This window comes from Oratosquilla oratoria, chromosome 2 (genome assembly GCF_046742065.1).
Source record: "Oratosquilla oratoria isolate Oo_2021 chromosome 2, ASM4674206v1, whole genome shotgun sequence".
Taxonomy (NCBI): Eukaryota; Metazoa; Arthropoda; class Malacostraca; order Stomatopoda; family Squillidae; genus Oratosquilla; species Oratosquilla oratoria.
The window spans coordinates 75,363,603-75,390,621 of NC_134778.1; the positions used below are offsets into that span (position 1 = coordinate 75,363,603).

General features: G+C 40.7%; 1 protein-coding gene and 2 long non-coding RNA genes across 3 annotated transcripts in view; 2 read left to right on the plus strand and 1 right to left on the minus strand.

The window, feature by feature from the left end:
• The window catches only part of LOC143040247 (uncharacterized), a 57,758-nt gene that overhangs the window by 26,361 nt on the left and 4,378 nt on the right, over positions 1-27,019 (minus strand). The window lies entirely within an intron of this gene.
• Positions 11,348-27,019, plus strand: part of LOC143040241 (uncharacterized) — a 16,506-nt gene continuing 834 nt past the window's right edge. Inside the window, exons 1-6 of the mRNA XM_076210977.1 lie at positions 11,348-11,411; positions 17,108-17,201; positions 18,274-18,385; positions 19,543-19,625; positions 19,895-20,062; positions 25,605-27,019. The exon at positions 25,605-27,019 is cut by the window's right edge and continues 834 nt beyond it. Coding sequence (XP_076067092.1) covers positions 17,121-17,201; positions 18,274-18,385; positions 19,543-19,625; positions 19,895-20,062; positions 25,605-25,640 — 480 coding nt within the window. The 5' untranslated portion in view covers positions 11,348-11,411; positions 17,108-17,120 and the 3' untranslated portion in view covers positions 25,641-27,019. The remainder of the gene's footprint in view (positions 11,412-17,107; positions 17,202-18,273; positions 18,386-19,542; positions 19,626-19,894; positions 20,063-25,604) is intronic.
• Positions 11,423-14,831, plus strand: LOC143040248 (uncharacterized). Its single transcript, XR_012967703.1, has 2 exons — positions 11,423-11,853; positions 14,271-14,831. It is a non-coding gene; the product is annotated as an uncharacterized LOC143040248 (long non-coding RNA).

Below are 27,019 nucleotides of genomic sequence, written 5' to 3' on the forward strand. Positions count from 1 at the left end.
TTAACACTGTGCTGTCTTTCGGCATACCAATTGTCTGATGCGTTTCTATAACCCCATTCTAACTTTGTGGCTTGGGCACTTGGTATGCCCTTACGGTTAACAAGTATCTTTCCAGCCTGAGCCATAACAAGTGGTGACCTTGCCAGGATCTCCGTAACTGTTTCACGTAACTACTGAGTAAGTTGTTACCCCCCACCTCCTTTTCATTAATCATCTTATTTCAGGAGAGTGCCTTAACATTTATTTTTCAGTATTAAATGCAATCATTATTCTAAGTATTGAATGCAATCATAATTCTAAGGGTTGAAAATTGACCAACAATATTTAATTTTGTGAGTGTCGTTTTAAAGTCTTGCGGGAATAAACGACCAGTTTGGTACATACCGCAAAATTACTCATAATAAGCGGGACTAGCAATTAGCCCGACTAGCAATTAGCCCACACTAAGGGATTCTATCAGTGGTTAGGATTTGATAGTGTTTCTTTCCACTGCTCCAGAACCATTTTGTTTGTGTATCGTAAGTATCAACTATCGCTCAATTATCGGAGTATGCATCCTTACCCAAGTCTCGTTTAATTTTGTTCAAATATCTTTAGTTGGATGCCTGTCTCAATCGAATACTACATCCAAGTATCCATTCAAATCTCTATATCAAGTATTGCTCGCTATCAAGTCAATTTCTATATAGCTGAGCATCTTTTCACACGAACAAAAACATAGGCTAGATTGATGGGTATAATGATAACCAGAATCAGAGGGCCTGTTTACGTTATCGAAGGGCTATTCTTGTTTAAACCCACACGTCCTAGTCTATCAACAACTAGTTATGACTAGTTCTCAAGTCTCAGTAAAATGTTTCACTTGGAAGATTTTGTGGCCAATCCCTCATATGTAACCTTACAGGGACAAGTTGCAAAGGATGATTGGAAGGACATAGCAAAATACTATAACATACGACATTCAGTCCTCCAAGCCAAAAAGCGTAACAAAGAAAATAGTGGTGGAACAGCTGGTTCAATTAGGAATAATAGAGACCGTAGCCATAGACACACCGACTACTCCCAGTTTAACATTCCCTAAAGACCAGGATGGAGCAACAGCCAGGTCTCTTGGCCTTGAACAGTCTCCTACCAGACAATCCCCAACAACCAAACCAGCAGATAATATGCAACTGGAACAATTAAGACTAGTATCAATTTCAATTAGAAAATTCAAAATTTGAGTGGGAAAAAGAAAAGGAAAGAAAAATTAGAATTAGAAAGAAAGATTAGAAAAGGAAAGAGAATGGGAGAGAGAATTTGAAATTAGCATTGGAAAGGGAATTAGAAATAGAGAAATTAACATTGGAGAGAGAGAGATTAGAATTGGAAAAAGACATCAAGACCTAAGGAAGTCACAATACAAGAGAAAAGCAAAGAAAGAGAATTGGACATTCAGGAGAAAGAAGTACAACTTAATGTAGGTAATTTGTCTTCTTTAATCCCTGTATTTTTACCAGAGGATGTAGACAGCTATTTCAAAACCTTTGAAGCTATAGCTCTCAAACAGGTGTGGCCCAAAGATGATTAGCTTACAATACTAACTCCGAAATTAACAGGAAAAGCTCTGCAGGTGTACAACAGTTAAGACAGGCCCGATGATTACGATTTCATTAAGAAACAGGTTCTACACGCGTATGCTCTAACCCCTGATGTCTATAGACAAATATTCAGATATTTAACAAAATCTCATGCCCAAACTTATGTTGAATTTGCCTCAGAAAAACTTAGTGTGAAAAATGGTTAGAAGCTATAAATGTAACTACCTTTTCAGAACTCCTCAATACTATAGTCATGGAGGAATGGAAAAGTAAAATCCTCTTTCACCTTTTGAGATATGTAGAAGATAGAAGGGAAAAAGACCTGATCCAGGCCGCAGAGTTGGTGAATGCCCAAGCCTTAATGATAGAGACGTGGGGAAGTGGAACTTGCAGGCAAAGCCCCATTGTGAGATCCTCTTCTGGTTATTGCCATGAAGGAGCAGGTGGAAAAGTAGGAAGTAACATCAATTATAATCGTATTTCCCAGCCAGTACAGTGTAGTTATTGTAAAAAGACAGTCACTCCATTCAAGAATGTAATCATCCAGATTGTAAAGCCTCAAACAAGCTTAAAGATCATAGTACCAAACCTAAACCTATTGCAGCCTCTAATGTTCATAATCCTCATACTTCTTTTGACCCATTCATTTTCCAAGGTAGAGTATTCATACATAAAGGTGGTCCTAATTACCCCGTTACCATACTCAGGGATACAGGGGCAGCCCAGTCAGTTCTCCTCTCCGATGTCATTCCCAATATATCCAATGCATTTACAGGTAAAAAGGTGTTATTGTCTGATCTTACAAGTCAAACTTCTTACCCCCTAGCAGAAGTTTGCCTAGAATGTCCATTCCTTACTTTTCAAGTGCAAGTTGCAGTACATCATGGATCCTTACCTATTCACGGGATAAAGTTACTGTTGGGTAATGATCTCTCTGATACCCTAACCATTCCCCCACCAAGGACAGTAGGTGAACCTTTACTTGCAAGTCCCGCCCTTGAATTAGATGAGAGTTGTCCACATCCGTTTCCAGCCTGTGCTGCAACTCGATCCCAAAGTAAGGTAACGTCTTCTACTCCACCCTCAAATTCCTCATCCTTACTCAAGTCTTTGCCCACCTCTCCTCCGTCCTTTGGTAAGGAGAATTTAATCAATAAGACCCTAACCAAGGGTGAACTCGTCCAAGCTCAACAAAAGGACGATACTTTCCTATTTACTACACATAGCCTCAACCAAAGCAGACATAGACACCACCCCTTGCTTCTATTTTCAAGATGGAATCTTGATAATAGTATACAGACCTCCCGCCTATACTAAGCTACAAACATGGGCAGAAAAACACCAAATTGTACTTCCTCGCTCAGTCAGAAGTAGTGTATTGAAATTAGCTCATGATGGTTTCGCAGGACACTTAGGAGTGAGGAAAACATACCTCAAGATACTTGATCATTTTTTCTGGCCGGGAATGCAAAAAGACATCTCTAACTTCATCAGGACCTGTCACGTCTGCTAGGCAGAGGGTAAGCCAAATAAAAAAAATCCTAAAGCTCCACTTAAGCCCATTCCCATCAGTGAGGAACCCTTTGATAAAATAGTAATAGATTGCGTGGGACCATTACCTAAATCAAAGAAGGGTAATGAATACATGTTAACTGTTGTCGATGTGGCTACCCGTTACCCGGAGGCATTTCCTCTTAAATCAATTTCAGCTCAATCAATCATTAAACCCTTATTGTCAATGTTTACCTCTAAAGGAATCCCTAGACAAATTCAATCTGATCAAGGAACCAATTTTACCAGTTCTCTTTTCAACCAGGTCCTTACGGAGTTAGGGATAGAGCATGTTACATCCTCCGCTTACCACCCGCAATCTCAGGGTTGTGTGGAAAGGTACCATCAATTGCTGAAAGCCATGCTGCGCAAATATTGCCTAGATACAGGATCCAGTTGGGACTCTAATCTTGATTGGATTTTTTTTTCTCCATCAGAGAAGCTAACCATGAGGCCATGGGGTTCTCACCCTTTGAATTATTATACGGGTGGTCCTTAAGAGGACCCTTGACCTTGTTCAAAGAACAATGGTTTGAATCTAATCAGGAGAAAACGAATGTTCATTCATATATCTGGAATTTGAGAAGTAAATTGGAGGAGGTGAGAACCTTGTCCAAGGCCCATTTTTCCCAATTCCAGAAAAGGAGTAAGTATGATAGAACCTCCAAAGTAAGAACTTTCAATGTAGGAGATATGGTGTTAGCCTGTCTCCCTCTATCAACTAACCCTTTTCATAAAAAGTTCTTTGGTCCATATAAGATCCTAGAAGAACAAGGACCTTTAGATTATATAATGGAAACTCATGACAGCAGCTGGTACACGTAAATCTTATCAAACGTTACCTTTCCAGACCACCAGAGGAGGATACCAAGACCGTACCCATATCTATTGTGAATCCTGTAACATTGCCGAAGGACGAAGGCACCACAACTACTGATTTCCCCCTGCCCAACAGTACCTTCTCCAATAGGGAAACATTGCACCACCTGGATAAGTATTTCTCTGGGCTTCACCCAAGTCAAAAAAATCAATTAATCAGTGTCATAAAACGGTTTCTAGAAATTACCCTGGACCACCCAGGCTTATACAATATTTTCCAAAATAATATTCAGTTAAAAGGCCCAAATCAATTTCCCATTAGACAACATCCGTATCCCCTAAACCCAGAAAAGACTGAAATCCTTAGAAAAGAAGTCCAGTACCTCATAGATCATGGTTTGGCAGAACCTAGCCATTCCCCTTCGGCTTGGTATCTGGTCGTTTCGCTATAAAGCCAGTGCGCTAACAACCATTTCGCTACATTGCTCGGTCGTTTCGCTACATTTTTTCCGGTCGTTTTGCTAATTTTTTTTCGTTCGTTTTGCTACATTCTTTCGGTCGTTTCGCTACATTGTTTGGTCGTTTCGCTACCCTGTTTTTTTCATTTGAGATAAGAATATGATAAAAAATACAATGTGTGCAGGATTATAAAGTACCTGTAACCCTTTGTGCGTTTCACTACATGGCCAGTTCGCTACCACCCATTTCGCTACATTCGGTCGTTTCTCTACATGACCTGTTCGCTACCAACCATTTCGCTACATTCTTCGGTCGTTTCGCTACATGGCCAGTTCGCTACCAACCACTTCGCTACATTATTCGGCCGTTTCGCTACATTGTCTCGGTCGTTTCGCTACATGACCTGTTCGCTACCAACCATTTCGCTACATTCTTCGGTCGTTTCGCTACATGGCCAGTTCGCTACCAACCATTTCGCCACATTGTTCGGTCGTTTCGCTACATTGTTCGGTCGTTTCGCTACATTTGGCTACATTGTTCAGTCGTTTCGCTACATTGTTCTGTCGTTTCGCTACACTTTTTTTTGTTGTCGCATTTGAGATACGAATATGATAAAAAATACGATGTGTGCAAATTTATAAAGTAACTTTGTAGGCGACAGAAGTAGAATTTCCTTAATGAGGCGATTTGACGATAGATGAGTGTTTTTATCGGGCCTTATTTTATGCAATCGTCAGGCAGATTATCCGGCAGATAATTACAAAACAGTGACTTTTTAAAGCTTAAGAAAAAGGTTCATACAGAAATAAAAGTCCGGTAGGCCACATACTATACCAAAGAAAAAATTCGTAGGCCATATACTATACCGGCACCTACATTACTTTTATAGTTTGGGAGCGCTAACCGCGGCCAAACTAAAGCGGAACGCACCGAGGAACGCGCTCACCTCTGGTAATGTCCATGATAAGTCACTGTTTTACATTTATCTGTCTGATAATGTGCCTGACGATTGCATAAAACAAGGCCCGATTAAAACAATTTGATCTATCGCCAAATCACCTGATTAGGCAAATTCTACATCCTTACGGTCGTTTCGCTACATTGTTCGGTCGTTTCGCTACATTTCGCTCTACTTTTGTTTTTATTGCAGTTGAGATAAGAATTTGATAAAAATACGATGTGTGCAGGTTCATAAATTACTTGTAACCCTTTGGGCGTTTCGTTACATGGCCAGTTCGCTACCAACCATTTCGATACATTCTTCGGTCGGTCGTTTCGCTACATGGCCAGTTCGCTACATTCTTCGGTCATTTCGCTACATTTGTCTACATTGTTCGGTCATTTCGCTACATTATTTCGGTCATTTCGCATTTGAGATACGAATATGATAAATAATACGATGTGTGCAAAGTTATAAAGTAACTTTGTAGTCTACGGAAGTAGAATTTGCCTAATGAGGCGATTTGGTGATAGATAAAAGTGTTTTTATCGGGCCTTGTTTTATGGAATCGTCAGGCAGATCATCCGGCAGATAAATGTAAAACAGTGACTTATCATGGACATTACCAGAGCTGAGCGCGTTCCTCGATGGGTTCCGCTTTAGTTTGGCGGCGGTTAGTCCTTCCAAACTATTAAAGCAATATAGGTGCCGGTATAGCATATGCCCTACGGAATTTTTCTTTGATATAGTATGTGGCCTTTTATTTCTGTATGAACCTTTCTCTTAAGCTTTAAAAAGTCACTGTTTTATAATTATCCGCCGGATAATCTGCCTGGCGATTGCATGAAACAAGGCCCGATAAAAACACTTTTATCTGTCGGCAAATCGCCTCATTAGGAAATTCTACTTCTGTCGCCTAGAAAGTTACTTTATAAATTTGTACACATCATATATTTTATCATATTCATATCTCGAATGCGATTAAAAAAAAGTGTAGCGAAATGTAGCGAAACGACCGAACAGTGTTGTGAAACGACTGAACAATGTAGCCAAATTTAGCAAAACGACCGAACAATGTAGCAAAACGACTGAATAATGTGGCGAAATGGTTGGTAGCGAACTGGCCATGTAGCGAAACGACCGAAGAATGTAGCGAAATGGTTGGTAGCGAACTGGCCATGTAGCGAAAAGCCCAAAGGGTTACAGGTACTTTGTAATCCTGCACACATTGTATTTTTAATCATATTCGTATCTCAAATGCGAAAAAAAAACAGTGTAGCGAAATGTGGTGAAGCGACCAAACAATGTTGCGAAACGACTGAAAGAATGTAGCGAAACGACTGAGCAATGTAGTGAAACGACCAAAAAAATGTAGCGAAACGACCGAAAAAATGTAGCAAAACAACCGACCAATGTACCGAAATGGTTGGAGGCGAACTGGCCATGTAGCGAAACGACCTTTAACCCCTTGGGATGGCCGGATATTATTGCCGCTTCTGCAAGAACTTCTCCGCCATCGCGGCTCCCCTTACAGAGCTGACCATCTCAGCCTTTCAGTAGTCCCCATCCTGCCAGACATCTTACGAGAACATCAAATCGTTCCTGACTTCCGAACCGGTGCTCAAGACTCCTAACTACAACCTACCATTCCACCTGCAAATAGATACCAGTGGATTTGGAGTGGGGGCAGTATTGCTATAACCTGATCCTACCTCCACCATTCTCCATCCTGTGGCCTTCTCAGCAAAGCTCAACAAACACCAAGAGAGCTACTTCACTATAGAGAAGGAAGCCCTGTCCCTCGTCCTGGCAATCAAGACGTCCCTCTCACTTTCATTCAGAAAGCAAAGTTGCAGAATCAGAAGATTCTTCGTTGGGCTCTAACTTTGCAAGAGTACCATCTAGATACCCACTATATAAAAGGGCCTGACAACATCATAGCAGATACTCTCTCCCGGGCTCCAGTCAGCTAACCTCCTTCGTGTTCCCCTTCGGAGGTCTTCGATGGTGGTGGTGGGGGGGGGGGGGTCGCGATATTTCCCTTAGCCAGGTGACACGACACCCAATCCGGGTGTCAAGGTACCCATTCACCTGAATGACACTCTTCCTACTACCACTATCATCCTACTTCGAAGAAACAAGCAGTCAGCCTTCTCCCCACCCCCCACCCCCACTTGGGTCGCTCCGCAGCAAAGCGATAGTTCGGCAGTTCGGCCTGAACAACCGTCCTCAGCCAATCACTGGTCAAGACGTCAGCCTAGTTCCCCTATATAAGCTAGGCATTCCCAAGACTCGATTCAGGCTTAATGACCCCATTATGGGTCGATAGCCTTAATGATAAAAAAAAAAAAAACTCGACAGACTCGCCTCTGGCTAGCTGCTGGCTTGGCCCCCCCCCGTCTGGATTGCAATGACTATTGCTTAGACAACAGACGACTCGACGTGCCAGGTTTCAGTCTTACCCGTTCTATATTTTCTAAATATCTCACTCCCCATTTATTTTTATTGTGTGTTAGGATTGATACATCATTATTAATATTGTTTTGTTAGTTCATGTTGTCTTTGATTATAATTCATACTGAAATATCAAATGGTTACACTGTGCTCTGTCTTTCGGCATACCAATCGTCTGATGCGTTTCTATAACCCTATTCTAACTTTGTTGTGGTTTGGGCACTCGGAATGCCCTTACGGTTAACAAGTATCTTTCCAACCTGAGCCATAACAATGTGTATATATGTATATATATATATATATATAATATATATATATATATATATATTATATATATACATATATATATATATATATATATACACACATATATATATATATATACACATATATATATATATATATATATATACACATATATATATACATATATATATATATATATATATATATATATATATATATATATATATATATATATAAATATATATATATATATATATATATATTGGTTACAAAATAAGACAAAATACTCGTATGAGAGGCACAAAGAAATGAGAAGAGAAGTAAAGCATATAATAAAAGAGACAAAGAGGAGAGCAGATGTGAAATGGGCTAAGAGTATTACAAAAAAAATTGAAAGTAATAAAAAGTTGTTTTGGAAAGAAATTTAGAGAGGAAGAGTAGGCGAATCACGTAGAGAAGAAAAGTTAAAAGGTGCAGATGCAGAGATGATAAAGGAAGAGACAGAAGTAAGAGGAAGAGGGGCAGAGTTTTTTTGGAATTTCTAAATGTGAAGGAGGATAGGGAGGGAAAGGTAGTTGTAGTGGGAAGCGCTAAGAAAATGACAGTGATGAGTGAAGAAAATGGAGAAGAAATGAGGAAAGATGTGAAGGCAGTTGTTAAGAAGATGAGAGCAGGTAAGGCACCTGGGTTGGATAGGTGTCATGCAGAATGTCTAAAAAAGGGAGGTACAGTGATTGTGGAGTGGCTGGTGAGGTTATTTAATGTTTGTTTAAGAGAAGGTAGAATGCTAGGTGTCATGCCTGTATAGTTTCACTTTACAAGGGAAAAGGGGACAAGTGTGTGTGTAGTAATTTCAGAGGGATCAGTTTGTTAAGTGTAGTTGGGAAGGCTTATGGGAGGGTCTTGATTGAAAGGATTAGGAGAGGAACAGAGGGAGCAATTGGTGAGTAACAGTGTGGGTTTAGGACAGGTAAGGGTTGCCTGGATCAAATATTTGTGGTAAGACATATGTGAGAAAGCTTTAGAAAAAGTAAGCATGTTTTTTGGGCCATTATAGATTTGGAAAAGGCTTATGACAGGGTAGAAAGGAAGGCACTGTAGGAAGTATTGCAGATATATGTGACAGGAGAAAAGCTTTTAAGAGCAGTCAAGAGTTTTTACGAGAGTAGTCGAGCTTGTGTTAAAACCAGTAATGGAGAGAGTCGGTCACAGTGAACGGGGAGGTAGACGCGAGGAGCCTGGGCCCAAGGGCGTGGCCGTGGCCGTGGCGCCTCTCCAAAGTTGGAGGGGTGAGGAGGGGTGGGTTTTCTCCCGTGTTTTCGCCTTTGGGCCTCTGGTGCCTGTACTGTTGACCCGAGCGGTTTCCAATTGGACCCCACAGGAGCCCTGGCCCCCGTCGACCTGTGAGAGAGATGGTGGGTAAATGTGACCAGGTTACCAAAATGACCAGCCAAAATCTGCAGGTGACCGATTTGCCCAAACTTAGCCCCGAGTGAGAGTGTCGGCCACAGTGGACGGGGAGGTAGACGAGAGGAGCCTGGGCCCAAGAGCGTGGTCATGGTGCACCTCCAAAGTTTTGGGGGCGAAGGGAGCATTTCTCTCATTTTTCGCTTCTGGGCCTCTGGCGCCCATACTGCTTACCTGAGCGGTGTCCAATTAGACCCCACAGGAGCCCTGGCCCCCCTCGAGCTGTGGGTGAGTTAGTGGGTAAATGTGAGCAGGTGACCAAAATGATCCCCCAAAAATATGCAAGTGGGCCAAAACCGGCAGATGACCGATTTGGCCCAAATTGATCCCCGAGTGAGAGAGTCGGCCACAGTGGACTGCGAGGTAGACGCAAGGAGCCTGGTCTCAAGAGCGTGGACGTGGCGCCCCTCTAAAGTTAGGGGGGGTGAGTGCTTTTCTCCCGTATTTCGCCTTTGGGCCTCTGGCGCCCGTACTGTTGCCCCCCCCCCTAGACCTGTGGGTGAGACGGTGGGTAAATCGGAGCAGGTGACCAAAATGACCCCAAAAAATCCTCTATGAATTTTGGCCAAAATCGTCAGGTGTAGGTCTGTAAGGTATAGAAACTGTCGGGGGAACATAGTGTGGAACTAGAGGGCTGAAACACGTGGTTCGTGGTCTTATGTATATATATATATATATATGTATAAAGAACATCAACAACTATAATAATGATGATAATAACAACAATAATAATAGTGATTACGATGATGATGATGATGCTGATGTGACAGTAAAAGTAATATTAATGATAATGGTAACAACAATACTAATAAATTTTCATTTGTGCCCTGTAGAGACCATGAATCTTTCCCTACGGAGCTGTGTACTCACACGGAGGCACTTCTCATCAAGTCACGAAATGTGGGAATTCACAAAACATGGGAAGGTTTTGTATGCGCGCGCGTGTATGTGTGTGTGCCTTCACTGGACCTCGCATGGTATCACGGAACCTAAAGGAAAATATATTATTGTCTCAGCCTTTAGGGACCTTTTTTCAAGCAAGCCCAAGCAAGGTGAGAGGTAAGCATACACACCAACACCACGTGTCTGGAATTCAAGCACACGCGACTGGACCACGTGTCTGGAATTCAAGCACACGCGACTGGACCACGTCGGGAAATTCCTGCAACTGTGGTCCGAGGTCATGCCGTAGAATCCCATGAACAAAGGCGAAGGAGGGGACGGTGTCAAAGTGAGGAAGGAGTTATCAAAACTTGTTTTATTCAAGCACCAATAACGATAAGCAGTACAGTAATCAAATGTTAAAGGGATATTTATTCCGTTAAATGCTAGTATAGAGCTATTATTATCCCTATAATATTTTGACTATCATTATCCCATTTGTTGTCTGTGTAACATTCCCTTGAAGTTATAATATATACTGGAATTATAATTTGTCAGTGCCAACTCATCCATATACATGCACAAGTTTATGTACATAAATGGTTATATCTGCTAGAGGTAATAACTATCAATATATTGTTTTATTGTGATGATGCTATTTTGATATACACCTTGTATGCCACGTGGAGGGCCCAGCAGCGACGAATTGTGTGGCCATTATATACCCAATCATGCTTGGATCACAGGCCACGAGAGTAACACGACAGCTCCCATGACACTGATCTAAGAATGGTGTTATATATATCAGTGTCCCATGACTGGCGGAGCGGATCACACTTGCTGTTTTGGTATTTCCATTATTGCGGCCATATCCTGCCTGGCCGCCTCACTCCCGGGGAAGCCCACGGCCCGTATACGCTATCCAGGTGTCATATAGATCAGTGAGGAACACTTGCCTCCCGGAGTCAGTGGAACGTGCACGTCTATTCGTTCACGCTTGTCTCTTGTCTAAGGTAAAGTTTTTACTCGTTGTCAACTGTTGTGACCGACGTAGGGGTATCTGCTGTCTTTCGTCTAATCTCGTCCTGGCGAAGTGGAGATACCGAACTGTTGTCTTAAACAGAATGACGCAGTTGTGTTTCGCGCGATGACTCTTGGTCGCTGTAGTTTCGTTCGCGCGCTCCCTTTGGTCTGGAATTCGCGCGCTTGAATCCTTCCTCAAGAAATCATACCAGCAATGGCCCCACTAGAAGGAAGTCTCGTAGCTCGAGGGAAGGCGGAACGTCAAGACGTCGGATGTCTTTGAAGTTCGTAGGAAGGAACAACGTCGAAACTGAAACTAGTGAAAAAGTCCGATTAAAATATGTAGTGTGTGTCATGTGTCTGGCTCTTGAGATTCTCTCTGGAGGAGGAGGAGGAGGAAGGAAACTTGGAGTGCGAATTGAACAAGAATTTGTATATATATATATATATATATATATATATATATATATATATATATATATATATATATATATATATATATATATATATACATATATCGAGATGTTTTTGTGATTTATTCGCATATATATATATATATATATATATATATATATTTATACATATATATATATATATACATATATATATACATATATATATACATATATATATATATACATATATATATATACATATATATATATATATATATATATATATATTGACGCAGCGCGTAGATATATATATATATATATGTATATTTATATATATATATATATATATTTTTGCATATATATACGATATGTACACATAGATTCAGACGTGTGTAGTAACCGCACCGTGTACGTCATCAACGACGGAAGACAAGATAAAGCAGGAGAAACTCGTAAATTTCGAAGTCTTCCAGTGAATCTGGGAAATGTCTTGGTAAAGGAAAGATAGATTTGCGATCGTCGTTCCTGTCATCGACGTCGTTGTCGTCGTCCTCCTTGTCCTTATTGTCATCGTCGTCATCAACATTTTAGTGACATCGTCACACCATCGTCGAGGAGTTTCTGTTTGGCGTTGGCTCAAGACTCGCTTGACAAGGACTTTTTTATATTTGACAGTTTAAAGATAAACGCGGCCAGTGATGACAAAAAACAGCTATGTTCCCAATCGAAACCCTGGGGGGAGGGGGAACCTTAGAAATCAAACATGAATACTTTTACACCAGTGTCGCACCCTGCAGGCATTTGTGTCGAGGCTAGCGCAAGAAGATTTTATTCGGCAGGTGGACGAGTTCAACCCAAAACAGGGACTAAACAAAACTAGACTGTGCTAACTAAAGCAATAATGATAATAATTGAAAGTTCATCACCGAATTGGCGAAGAAGTCAAGATAGTCAAAAATACAGTTCTGAGGGGGATGAATGTCCCCAATACATTGCTCCTTCAGGACGTCAGTGCTCAGGCGTAAGAGTGAACTCTTCCAACTAGGAGATGCGATAGAGGTCCCTGTGATTCCCGAATCAACCCTCCCCTTTCTCAGCAGAAGAAAACAGTTTGCCTCAAGCCAGAATGAAATTTGCTAAGCGCGTAGATTTAGACTGTGTGCGCCTCAACTGTTGTGAGACCGGCAGACCTGAACACGAAGCCTAACGAGGAGGCCACCCGGACGGGAACAACCACCCGCCTCGCGGGACCGCCCTCTCCGTCCCTCCATGTACTGCGTACTGAAGCAAAGAAAAGTAGCCTGCCTCTGCCTCTGCCTCTCTCTCTCTCTGCCTCTCTCTCTCTCTCTCTCTGCCTCTCTCTCTCTCTCTCTCTGCCTCTCTCTCTCTCTCTCTGCCTCTCTCTCTCTCTCTCTCTGCCTCTCTCTCTCTCTCTCTCTCTGCCTCTCTCTCTCTCTCTCTCTCTGCCTCTCTCTCTCTCTCTCTGCCTCTCTCTCTCTCTCTCTCTGCCTCTCTCTCTCTCTCTCTCTCTGCCTCTCTCTCTCTCTCTCTCTCTCTCTCTCTCTCTCTCTCTCTCTCTCTCTCTCTCTCTCTCTCTCTCTCTCTCTCTCTCTCTCTCTCTCTCTCTCTCTCCATCTGTACGTGACTGAGCTCCTTTTTTTCTAGTATGCATACAGGGATGTTTTTCTAGATCTATATTTTATTAAAATCTATTTCCGACGCCAAGTCTCCACAAACAATCAATAAAAAGGAATCCAGTGTATATGGCAAAACAGGAAGCATTTGGTGTGCTGGCGCCGAAACGGGGGACGAGAAAGCCACGCTTGCTAGAACACCAGATATAACTTACCAACAGCCTATCAACCCAGTCACGTTAAAATGACCCCTCCCTCCTCTATGTGTTAGAGATTTAACCCATACAGCGTCAGCGGCATACGTCGTATGCCGCAATTATTTTATGGATTGAGCGTCAGCGGCGTACGTCGTATACTGTAATTTAAAAAATTCGCCAAAAATAGGCATTATGTCAAGGATCAAATCTGTGGTAATGACCAAGTAGCTCTACCTATTAGCTATAAAATGCATTAATTTTTTTTCATTTATTAACAAAACTAGAAACTCTGGCAGCAAATTTTCGGGGGGTAGCTTGGGGTATAAAATCGGCTTTTAGGACGTAATCTAGGCGATTCTGGTTTACGAAACAATATATGAGGAGGTGAAGCTGTACTTAGACAGTAACGCAGGTGGTATTTAGTACGTATTCGGGCGTATAGAAGTGGCAATTGCGCACTGCCAGTTTTCGTAATAAATGTGTAATACAAAATGTGGCCAGGCAATAATGGTGTGATGGATGCTTGCTAAAACATTTATTAAAACAATAAGACGCACCACAATCACCTATCCTCTATGAAATCATAAAAATAAGATACTGAAAAATCAATTTACCTCCTAAAGTGATAAATATTTGCCAAAAGATCCACAAAAACTATTTATAAACACGTTTTTCGGAAGTGTCAGACTATTATGGGCGACTGTACATTGACTTGAAACACCATAACTGTCAAATTCCTTCACTCTAAAATTCTAATAAGTCTTCCCCGAAAAAAATACGACGGACTTTAGTTCAACCCTCGTGAGGAGCGAAAAAAGTCTACGGCCGTTCTACCAAACTTTCACACCCATATCCCGACAAAATCTACAACAAAATCTACAACAAAATCCCGACAAAATCTAGGCTAAGGTGAATCAAAATAAGCAAGATTTGTTGGTTTTACATAATTTTGAGTTGGTTAAAGCAGAAGAAGAAGAAAAAAATGGATTTGGGGTCCGACGCTGGGGGAGTGGGGGTGAGTATATACAACATTCGCCCGGCGACGTACGGGTAAGAAGCTAGTTATCTGCTGTCGAAGCTGGCCCGTTGCATCCCGTAGACTATATTAATGTGCTGGCGAAGCTCTGTACGTATTGGACTTTGTAAGGTACAAGTCGAATGCATGCTAACCATCGTTTGTTTAACACTCTCCTTTTTACATGAACCACGGTTAACATCCATAAACACGCATTTTGATTTGCAGTTTAAAAATAGTCTGCCATATTCATATACAAGCCTTGTATAGGTGAAAGAAAAAAGAAAAATAGAAAACTAAGCTTTTGTGAAAGGCGTCCTTCAGCTTTACTAAACGTTAGTGTTACCATTATTATCATCATTATTATTATTAACATCATGTGCAGGTTTAGTTGCCTCCTCGCTCCCCGATGTATACCACACAAGTACCAGAATTAACATGGCACGGTTTGAGACGAGTCCGTTGTGGGAGGAAGATTTGGGGGCGTTTGCAGGAAATTGTATGCCCCCCTCTGTACACGGAGTATTCCAACTCTCCACCCTGATTCTTGCTTGTCCATTGACCCCCGTTGCTCGGCCCTCCCTTATCCAACCTCCAAGCTTCAGGGTGCTTCCAACTTAGCCCAATCTCAATAACGTCAGACCCTAGCCCAAGAAAGTCTGTCAGAGTAACTCAGAGTATATGACATTTTTGAACGCCGTACGATTTGAGGATCTAACACGACAATCGTGTCATTCTACCTCAGAAGGCAAGTCATTCACGAAAGCGTGCTGATCCCCGGAAGACAGACTACACTATGTTGTGTATGAGGACACCCGGGTTTAGTTGTAGTTATTGTACGTCGTTCTTGTTGCAAGACATGGCGTCATTAGGCTCTCGTCCACCACTCTTCCTCGTGACTGCAGACGAACGCGGCAGAACCAAACTTAGCAGTATTGTGGTAATAACTGCGGATGAATTGAACCACATATGAATTTAAATTTTTGCATTGTTTCAATGGGATTCTGATTACCAGTCGTATTTATCAAGTTGACAGAGACACAGACAATGAGGTGGCGTCTATCAGCTAGCACATGGTTGTCGGACAAATCTGGCTGTACAAGATTCCGTTCCGACAATTTTATCAGTGATCGGAAAATTGACCACGAAGAACGAAGCACAATTGTTCGTGTGTGTTCTCCTACACCCGTTGATTACGTAGTTACTATATAATTCCACCGTCCGCTAGAAGCTGGTTTAGTTTGGAACTTCAAACTGTCATGAGAGTGAATGACCTGTACAACAGTACTAGTTGAAACATGTAACATTTCGTGAATTAAATCCGGAGTAACGGCAGTGAGAGGCACAGTACTTTTTTGTACACAATCTCAAAAACAGAGGTGCATGGTTCACACCTTCCTGTTGTGCATAAAACGAGACATGACACCTGTTGCAACGCTTCACATATACGCAGATAGTCTGAGTCAAGCGAAGAGTTAAGTGTCGACATGAAAATTCCAAGAGGATAACGAGTCACTGGAGTCAGGCTTGCCAACTGTCAGGACTCGGGTGTGGCAAGGTTATCATTATGTTTCCCTTGCGTGTACATGATCATGTCTGGTGGAGCAAAGAGATTGGTAGCCCTGCCTAGAAGCCTTATCTGAGCTGGAGTGTGTACAATAGACTTGTTTTTTTTTCTTCAGAATTGTACACATCTACGTGATATAGCATTAGAAAATTAGATAATAATCTTGTAAATTATAATACATCAACGTAATGTACGTTTTTGTTGGTGGAAATCAATGACAGATAAAGTTGGTAATAGCTATATACAAACGAACGGAGCCGTGACCAATTATTAAGACGCAATCTTTGTTTTGATAGATTCGGAGGCCGAAGACGACGACTCTAATTACCTCTAGAATTACAGGTACCGCAATGCAAAATGCAGGTTAGGTTAGAATAGACGAATTTATCACACTCTAATTTCTTCGATCTTCGCGTCTATCAAAACAAAGATGGTGTCTCAAACAGCCGCCGTGCCTCCGTTTGTGAGGTATCGTTTAAGTAACTTTTTCTGTTATTGATTTCCGGAAAGAAAAACGTATATTACGTTGATGTATTATAATCTACAAAATTAATATTTAATTTTCTAATACTATATCGCGTAGGTGTGCACTTTTAAAACTTTACCATTTCCGATAGGTACGTGACCATTCCGGCAAAACTTTCAATAATTTTTTCCTCTTGTTTAAATTGCAATTCTAGTTTGACTTCAACTGTTGTAGTTCTTTTCATATTAAGGGGAAAACACTTAAACTTCAATGCTTAGCTCTTAATTTCTACTACAGAGACAAACATAAATGTCTGTTTATGGATTTTAAAGGAAATAGGCTATATTTACATTCGTAGTTCAGGTTTGTAATTCTTGGCAAAATGATAAATATTATCTGATTCCCCAGATAGTGATCCAATCACGATGGTGAATCTTCAAGTGGAGCATTTTTGCAAGTGCATGAGCCTGAGGGCTGGGTGCATCTTCATTGGAGCTCTGTCGATCGTAAGTATTACATGAAACTGTGTTGTCGGAAACAATCCATGGTGTATGGGATTTTGTCAGTGCAAAAGTAACATGTAATTGTTATATATTTCACTTAGGTTCACGGGCATATTGTAATATCACACACACACACACTTTCTTCACTTTCCTTTTGCATTTTATTTTTTTTCTAACAAATTATTAGTCTAGGTCAGGTTAGGTCAGGCCATAAGCTTTTTCCCACAGGTTCGAATTCTTGGTAACCTCTGTATAATAATCATTGATAACATTTGATATGCCTGTAGTGATAGCTACAATTGCGACACTGCTTCTGACCCAGGGCAGTGGACAAGATGCAGAGATGACCCGTCATCCAGCAGGTGCCAAGATAAGAGGGAGGGAAAAGGGTAGAGGGGAGTGGAATATGTAGAGGGTGGAATGGGTGGGTGTGGCTACCTCCCGTGTAAGGGGGAAAAAGCCTTTGGCATATGTATGTATGTACATCATGTATCACAAATTCACCATAATCTTAGCTTATTTTTGTAAGTTTTCCGGTGTAGTGTATCTATAATACTTTTGAGTAAAGATAAATTTGGGGGGTGAATTGGATTTTGGGGTCTAAGCCCCCCATAGCCCCACCCTGACTACGGCCCTGGGTGGCACTGGTGATCGGTTGCATAAACACTTCCCTGCTAGGTGTGGATATGATGTAACAAGATAGATAAGTCAAGGGGTCTTGCACAGAACTCTTGCCATTTTCTTGTGATAGCCTATAAGGAGAATATTGGTATTTTGAGTGCATGTGGTGTCAAGGAGTGGAGTTGGTGATTCCCCTTATTTTCGATACTTTTTGTATAGTTTGCAAAGTTCGTTTTGCAGGGGAGGCATAGTCTAGTGTGGTTGGAATGAACTGTTTGTAGACTGATTAGGGAACACTGAACTGCAGGAATGACCAGAGTTCATGGCAATACAGATTGCCTGTGTCATTTGGATGACGATCTTAGCGTAAGAAAAAAAAAATAATAATAATAATAAATGTGTGCCCATTTTGGACAGCACATTTGTCCTTACTCCATTCTGATTTTGTTTACAGATTCTTGCCCTGATTACGGTAATCATAACAATCGTTGGCATAGTTGGTATTGAAGCTGCTTGTGCTCAACGTGACTGTACAAAGTCAGATGTATCAACAGCAGTTACTATAGGTGGGTGAGAAATACAAGTGGTAGATTGCATATGCAACACTTCTATTTCCTCTCACCCTCACCCTACACTCTCTCCCTCACGCTACACTCTCTCCCTCACCCTACCCTCTCTCCCTCACCCCACCTTTCTCCCTCTAACCCCATCTCCTTCCCCTCACCACACCTTCTCCCTTTCTCTTCCCCTCTCTCCCTCAACCACCCTCTCTCCTCCCCTCTCTCCCTCAACCACTTTCTCTCTTCCCCTCTCTCCCTCAGCCACCCTTTCTATTCCCCTCTCTCCCTCCTCCACCCTCTCTATTCCCCTCTCTCCCCCCTCCACCCTATCTCCTCTTCCTCTTCCCCTCTCTCCCTCCCTTTTCCCCTCACTCCCTCTCTCGTCCCCTTTCCCCCTCTCTCTTCAATCTTCCCCTCTCTCTTCCCCCTCGCACTCTCTCTCTTCACTCTCCCCCTCTCTCTTCCTTCTCTCTTCCCAGTCTCTTCCCTCTTTCTCCCTCTTTCTTGCCCCCTCTCACTTACCCTCTCTCTTACCTTCTCTCCCCTTCTCTCTCCCCATCTCTCTTACCCTCTCTTCCCCTCTCTCTTCCCTCTCTTTTACCCTCTCTCCCTCTCTCTTTCTCTTTCCCCTTCTCTTTATCCTCTCTCTTCCCATTTTTAACCTCTTTCTCCCTCTCTCTCTCCCCCCTCTCTTCTCACTCTCTTCTCTGTCTCTTCCCCCTCTCTCCCCCTCTATCTTTCCTCTCTCTCTCTCCCCTCTCTCACCCCCTTTTTCTTACCCTCTCTCTCCTCGTATCACTTACCGTCTCTCTTATCCTTTCTCTTCCCCTCTCTCTCCCCGTCTCACTTAACCTCTCTCTTAGCTCTCTCTACCCTTCTCTCTCTCTTTCCTCTCCCACTCTCTCCTATTCTCTCTTCCCTCTCTCTCCTCCTCTGTCTTCCCTCTTGCTTTCTCTCTCTCTTCTCCTCTCACTTTTCCTCTCTCTCACCCTTTCGCTTTCCCTCTCTCTCCCCCTCTCGCTTCTCCTCTCCTCCTCTCACTTTCCCTCTCTCTTCATCTCCCACACCCAAATTTACAGCATCATTTCATGTTTATATTTCATTATATCGAGGGCCCTAATATAACTTTTATTGTTTTTTTCTTTTTTTTACTTCCAATACAGCTCGGGTAATTTTGGGAATAACCCTGGCTTTGACCCTTCTCTACCTCATCTTCAGTGCCATGCTTGTTCATGGTGCACGAAAGGTAAGTAGCCTCCATCCCCATGTGCTAAAATTCTGGTGCTTTTTTTTCTGCATCATACATTCATGAACTATCATTTCTTTCTTTATTTTTTCTAATCAAAAATACTTGGTGAAAACTTGACCACTAGTATCTCCAGTCGAACCCAAAGATACGTGACATGTAATATTGCTGATCACTTCAAAAGCAGGGTTCGGACCTTGGATGTCTGTACTGACTACTTTCTCAATGCCTGTCCACATGTTTACTGATTTATATTTCCTTTTTTACAGGATCGTGCTGGCCTGATGAACCCTTGGTTCTACTGGACCATTGTTGGTATCGTCTTTTCCATCATCGGCATGTTTACTACTGGCTTGAACCCTGTAATGTTCGTCAGGATAGCATGGATTATCCTCTCCATCTATTTCTTGATTGTTGTGCGGTCCTACCAGAATGTGGTAAGAAACGGAACCATACTGGCAGATGTCATTTGTCATCTTAATTTTCTTTTTCTTTTTTCTATATATTTTTCCTCCTCACCTGTCCTATTGTCTGTCACATGTGGGCAAACACACAGCATGAAAAATTGGAGAGTAGGAGATGGGACCCAATGAATGTTCCTCCTTTCCTGCATACTACATTTGGGGAAATACACGCCTGCATTGCACGTGTCTGTATCTACTTCGTTCACCTAATTGTCGTATATAGGAAAGGAGCAATTCTCATTAGTTCCTGTCTAGGTGTGCGTGTGTATTTACCTAGTTGTATTTTACGGGAAGGGGAGCTATGCTCGTGGTGTCCTGTCTCCATATCTCGTTTTATCCAGACTGTTTTTAAATTCGTGTATCGCTTTTGCACACACCACATTCTCATCTAACCTGTTCCAAACATCTATTACCCTATTGGGAAAGCCGATTTTTTCAATTTCTTCTATAATTGTCTTTTTTGATTTTCTTTCAATGTCGTCTTGTAGCTCTACTATTCCATTTTATTAGATCCTCTCTATCAATGGTTTCTATGCCTTTCATGATTCTATAAATAGTTATCAAGTCTCCTCTCTCTCTTCTTTGCTCTAATGTCTGTAGCTCAAGTTTTCCTAGCCTCTCCTTATATGATAGTTCTGAGAGTGTTGGTGCTAATTTCGTAATTGCTCTTTGTATTCTTTCAAGTTTTCTTACACATTTTTTTTTGTACTTGGTGACCATGTCGTCGCTGCATACTCCAAAGTAACTAGTATTTTCTTCACCATTTCTTCGTTCAGGCATGTAAATGCCACTTTGATTGTTCTTATTAGATTATAAGTTTCTCCAAAACTTTTAATTTCTTCTTCTCCCAATTTATATGATCCCACTTTTCTTTTTTTACTTCTTCCAAATTCCATTATACTACACGTCTTAATACTGAATTCCATCTCCCACTTCCTATTCCATTTCCATACTTTGAGATCACTCTGCAGCGACTCGCAATCTTCTTCAGTGTTCACTTTTTCAACAATTTTGCATCATCCGCAAAGAAACTCATATAACTTTCAATTCCTTTATTCATATCATTGATATATGTAGCAAACATCATTGGGGCCAGAACTGTTCCTTGTGGAACTCCATTCATCACTTCATCCCAATTAGTGTTTGTCTCTTATCACCACTCTCATTTTTTTTCATGCAAGAAGTCTTCCATCCACTTCGGCAATTTGTCCTGTATTCCTCCTGCTGTTTCTAATTTCTTTAGCAGCTTCTTATGTGGCACCTTATCAAAAGCTTTTTTCAGGTCTAGAAATGCACAATCAGCCCATCCATCTCTTTCTTGTATTACATCTATTAGCTTTGAATAGAAACACATTAAGTTTGTGACACATGATCGTCCTTGTCAAAATCCAAATTGCCTTGGATATAGTACGTTCTTTTTTTTTCCAAATGTCTTACCCATCTACTTTTGATAATTCTTTCACAAATTTTAGCTATCGTACTTGTAAGAGAGACCGGTCTATAGTTAGTAGGATCTTCCTTGATTCCCCCTTTATATATTTGTACTATATATGCTTTTTTCCAATCTTCTGGAACTTTTCCTTCTTTCAATGAACTGTTTATTAGGTTATGTATTTTGTCTGTTAGTTCATTCCTGCATTCTCTCAAAATCCAGTTTGCCATTTCATCTGGTCCATGCAATTTTCTGACATCGAGATTACTCAAGTGATTCATTTTCATTCCTTGATACCTCTATCTCTTTCATAGGGGGGACTTTCTCCTCCCACTTGATATCTCTAGGTTGTATGTTCTCCCTCGTAAACACCGATTTAAAATGCTTGTTCATAATTTCTGCCATATCTATTTCCTCTTTGTATTAAACTCTTTCTTTCTCTAATTCTTGTTTGTTTTTTAGTTTGTTGTTTACAAATCTGTAAAATAATTTTGGTTGATCTTTACATTTTTCTATGACACCTTTTTCGTATTTTCTCTTTTCTTCTCTGCACACTTGTACATATTCATTTCTATAACTAGTATATATTTTCCATTTTTTAGATCTTTTGTCTTTCTTCCATTTGGTCCAAGCTTTATCACTCTTGTCTTTTAACTCCCTACGTCTTTTGTCGTACCAACACTTTACATATTCTTTTTCTTGCTTTTGTCTTGGAACATACTTTTCCACTCCTTTATAAATTTGTCAAAATATTCCATTTCTCTTTTACTGTTGTTTCCTCCATGTGTATTCCTTCTCGGTCAGCTTTTTGAAAGAATTCTCTTATTTGATCAAAATGGGTGTTTTCATACATCAATCTTCCCTTTCTATATTGTTCGTTTTTTTTAAATGTATTTTTCCTCATTTAGTTCCAGTTCAACCAATGTGGTCACTTACTTATTGGTGTCTTATATTCAATCTTGTCCACTATTTCGAGTTCTGATGTGATGATTTGGTCCAGTCTCGATGTTTCTTCTTCATTTCTATACCTATCATTCTCTTGTATGCATTGTGTCATTGTATGTTCTATAATCATATCAAGTAGTATTCCCCATAGGTCGTCTCCACCCTTCACTGTCATCTCTTCCCAGCAGATTTCTTTACAATTAAAGTCACCTATTATAATTATTCTTCCTCCATCTTCCATTATCTTATTTAGTGTTATCCTTGTGTCTTCTAACATATTTTTGTGTTCTCTCTCTTCCCATGAGGCCGTTTTAGGAGGCACATAATTTACTACAAACTTCCTGCTCTTCCCATCCTTGTCTTCCACTTCCATCATAATCATCTCTGCTCTATTTTTCTCCATATGTGACATTCCTGACATTTATATCCTTCTTAGTCAGGAACATAACTCCACCTCTCTGTTTCTAATCCAATAATTATATGCACCATGTCCTACACTGTTGGGTGGTATTGGATCTTTCATTTTTGTCTCTACAATTCCCATTATGTCCGGTTCTTTTTCCCTCAGGTAATCATTCAGTTCATTCAAGCCTGTTATTAAACCATCTATATTTGTGTAAGACACTTTTAATTTTCTGCTACTTCCATTGTGTTTTCTGTTTCCCTTCTATATATCTCTGCTATGAACCATTGCTCCTTTTTTATATCCATTACTCTCCAATAGAATTTCTCTTTTTCAGATTCTGTTGTGTTCTCGTTTTTCCTTAGCTTCTAGTCTGTTTTCTCATCCTCTCCTTCCTCTTTATTCATTTCTCTTTTTATCCATAGCTGTTTATACTGATCACTGTCCGCTAGTTTCCCTGTTTTTAGTAAGATATGCTCTGCTGTCATTTGTGACCTGAATTTAACCTTAATTGGTCTGGTCTTATCTGTATTGTATTTCCCTAGTCTATATATTTCTTCTATTTGTTTCCCAATTTCTGGTTCATCTTCTTGAACTACTTCTAATATCTTGTTTACTTTTTCCTTTTCCTCCTTTATTCTTGTAGTTCTATTTGGATTTTACTTCTCTTCCATCCCTGATATAATTATACATTTCTTTTTATCCACTAAGTCTCTTACTATATTCTCCTTCTCCCTCATTTTTTTAATAACTGTCCTTAATTTGTTCTTTTATCTGCTGTTCCACTATACCTCTAAATTCCATTTTATTGTTCTTTTGTACTTTTTTCCACCACTTACCCCTATTGCTATAGACTCTTTATTCTCTTATTCCTCTTTAATTCCTCATTCTCATCCTTTACTTCTCTTAACTGTCTTTTTAATTATTCTGTTTCTTTAGTTAGGTTTTGATTCTCCTTCTTTAGTTCTTTCAGTTGATCAACTCTTTGGGTAACTAGCGTTAATTGGTTAAACCTAATATCTTTGGGTAACTAGCGTTAATTGGTTAAACCTAATATCGCATCCTTCGTCCCAATGCTGTACTTTTTCTCTAGTGAAAACAGGCTTGAAGTTATTGTCCATGACTTGGACCATTCCAAGATTTTCTGTGTATTCTGTATTTCCTTGGCATAGTTTCACCATTTCTGTTTCGTTTTTAAGTTTACCATTTACATATCTATGGAATAGTTTGGGTTGAGCCTTGCATTTTTCTATAATGTCTTTTTTGTAATTCCATTTTTCCTCTCTGCGCACTCTTACATAATAATTTTATATAGTTTATATATTTTTGCCATTTTCCAGGTTTTTTTTTATATATTCTCCATCTTTTCCAAACTTTGTCTCTTCTATCTTTCGCCTCACTCCATCTTCTGTTGAATCAGCATTTAACATACACCCTCTCTTTTCTGTCTTAGGTACATACCTATTCACTCCTTCATTATAGATTTCCATGAAGATCACCATTTCTCTTCCACTTTTATCTTATCCATGTAGAATTTTTCCCAATTTGCATTTTGAAAGAATTTCTTATGTTTTCCAAAGTCCATTTTGTTGTACATCAATCTTTCTTTTCTGTACTTTTCATTTCTCTCCATATATATTTCTTATTTTTGTTTAGCCTCTATATGTGGTCACTCTTTCCAAATGGTGTCTTGTATTCAATTTCATAAAAAATTCAGGTTCTGTTGTAAATATGAGATCTGTATATGGTATTTTCATTGGCCCATTGTGTCCTTGTATGTTCCATAGTCATGTCCAGTAATACATTTCCCCCAGAGATCCTCTCAGCCCTTCACTGTCATTTCCTCCCAACAGATTTCTTTGCAGTTAAAATCCCCCATAATTACCAGGTTACCTCTGTGTGTGTGTGTGTGTGTGTGTGTGTGTGTGTGTATTCACCTCGGATCTGCTGCAGCCTCTGTTCGAGACAGCCAGACACCACCCTACGGCAGTGAGCTCAGAGCTCATTATTTGCCGATCTCTGGGTAGGTCTGAGACCACTCACACACCACACACCGTGACAGCAAGGTCACAACTCCTTGACTAACATCCCGTGCCTACTCACTGCTAGGTGAACAGGGGCTACACGTGATAGGAGACAAACCCAACTTATCTCCGCCCGGCCGGGGAATCGAACCCCGGTTCTCCGGCTTGTGAGGCCAGTGCCTTACCAATCCGCCACCGAGCCGTGTGTGTGTGTGTGTGTGTTTCTTTCACCTGCTTGGATGTGTATAATAAGTCAGCAACACCGATTCTGCAAGGCAATAGCTTTTGATCACAAATCGGCTGTATGATAGAGCACCTCAGTATCAAGAGAATACAGATGGCTAGAATGATTCCTAGCTAGAGATAAGCTATATGAAGAAATTTAAGCACTTTTCTGCCATCTTTAAAGGATCAAAGAAAAGGAGGGGTATTTATTGTTGTGTTCAGAGCACAGAAGTGAATGGACAAATTCGACGAAACATCTTTATTTGGGATAGGAGGGCAACACAAGGTCATGCGACAGCATATCTGAGGGATGTGAAAAACTTTCCCAATACAAAAGTTCTTGGAATACCCTGAAATACAATGTATCCCAAACTGAAACCATATACAAATTTAAAAGAAGTATATGTGCATACAGAAATTCACTATTTTTTATTTTAATGTGGACATGGTCAGGTCTGCTTTTCTAATGTATTTCATCGTTTTCAGCTGCGAGGTGAGCCAGCTGCAGTACCCAAAGCTTAAGCCCACACAAGAAGTGCAGTGTGCAAGTTTTCGTCCTGTAGATGAGGAGGAGGGGGCACCAAAACTATATAATCAAGAGCTCCATAGTCAAAATTGTTTTGGTTTGGGGCATCATGGGTTCATGAGCTATATGGTATCTGTATGGTTATGTTTCTTAGTTTATATAAATATCTTTTTCTCGTCCACTGACTTTCTCCCTCTCCAAAATAGAATTGGGTGACGGGAGTAAGATGAAATTCATGAACATTTATATATATATATTGATATTTGTATTTTGCCTATTTGTAGTAGCTTGTTTAATCTTAGATTCTATCATTTTTCTGCAATGCAATGGAGCATACGAGAAGAAAATCTGAGGCAGAAATTAGATCTGCTCACTGAATTGGACTGGTCTATTATTGCAGGAAAGGATCCACCTGCTGCATAATATTGTATTCTGAAGTGTGAAGTTCAAATCAAAAGTTGCTAACCAGTTGTCAAATTTTATACTATTTTGGTCAGCAAGATCAGTTGGGCGACTCGTTGCCCCAAGTCTCCCTTGCAGAAGACCTATAGCCTTAAGTAACTGCTATTATCTGGGCTAGACCATAAATCAATTGTCAGCCAGTAAGACTGGATGGACTATCGAGATGACTTGGTTCTCAGCAGTGTTGCTAAGCTCTTTGGTTGCATTGAGGTCATCATTTGGCACTAAAATAGTACCACAGAACAGGATTGGCTACAAACGCAAACTACCCCACATGCAACCATCATACAGATGACACCAAAGAACACATCTTACACTGCCTCACTCATGTTCTGCCTAAGTAACAATGTACTTTCCTTGAGTGACTTGTAGGCCAATCCAGTGACCATTGGCAGTTACCTGAGAGCTATGGGTCTTAAGCAAAAGAGACCTGGGGAAACATGTCGATTGATTGGCTGGTCAGAACATCAAACATTGATCTTTGCAACTGCAACACTATATTATATATTTAGAACTTAACAGACCACCAGGTGATATGTTAATTGTACTTGCCCATGTGGCCACCTTCCTCTTAATTCTGAACATCCATTAGTGAGGAATCTATCATTGAACTAGGTAATCCTTCACAATCGAAACTAAGCCAAGACACTATAGTGGTCAGCCCCCTTTACCATGATTTTTCCTTCCGAGGTTCAATTATATTGAGCTCTAAGCTTTTTGTCTATATACATGTACACGCTGAAGTTCGGGATCAATGATGGGCACCTGCTAATGGTGGTCTTGCTAGATGGATGTCAGAGAGAATCCTCTCCCTGCCACCCATCTTCAAAACCTTGTCATCACAATCTTCAGCTGGAGGTGCAACTCTAAGGAACTGGTATGCAGTTTGTGGTCAGCTTCAACATTTTCACAC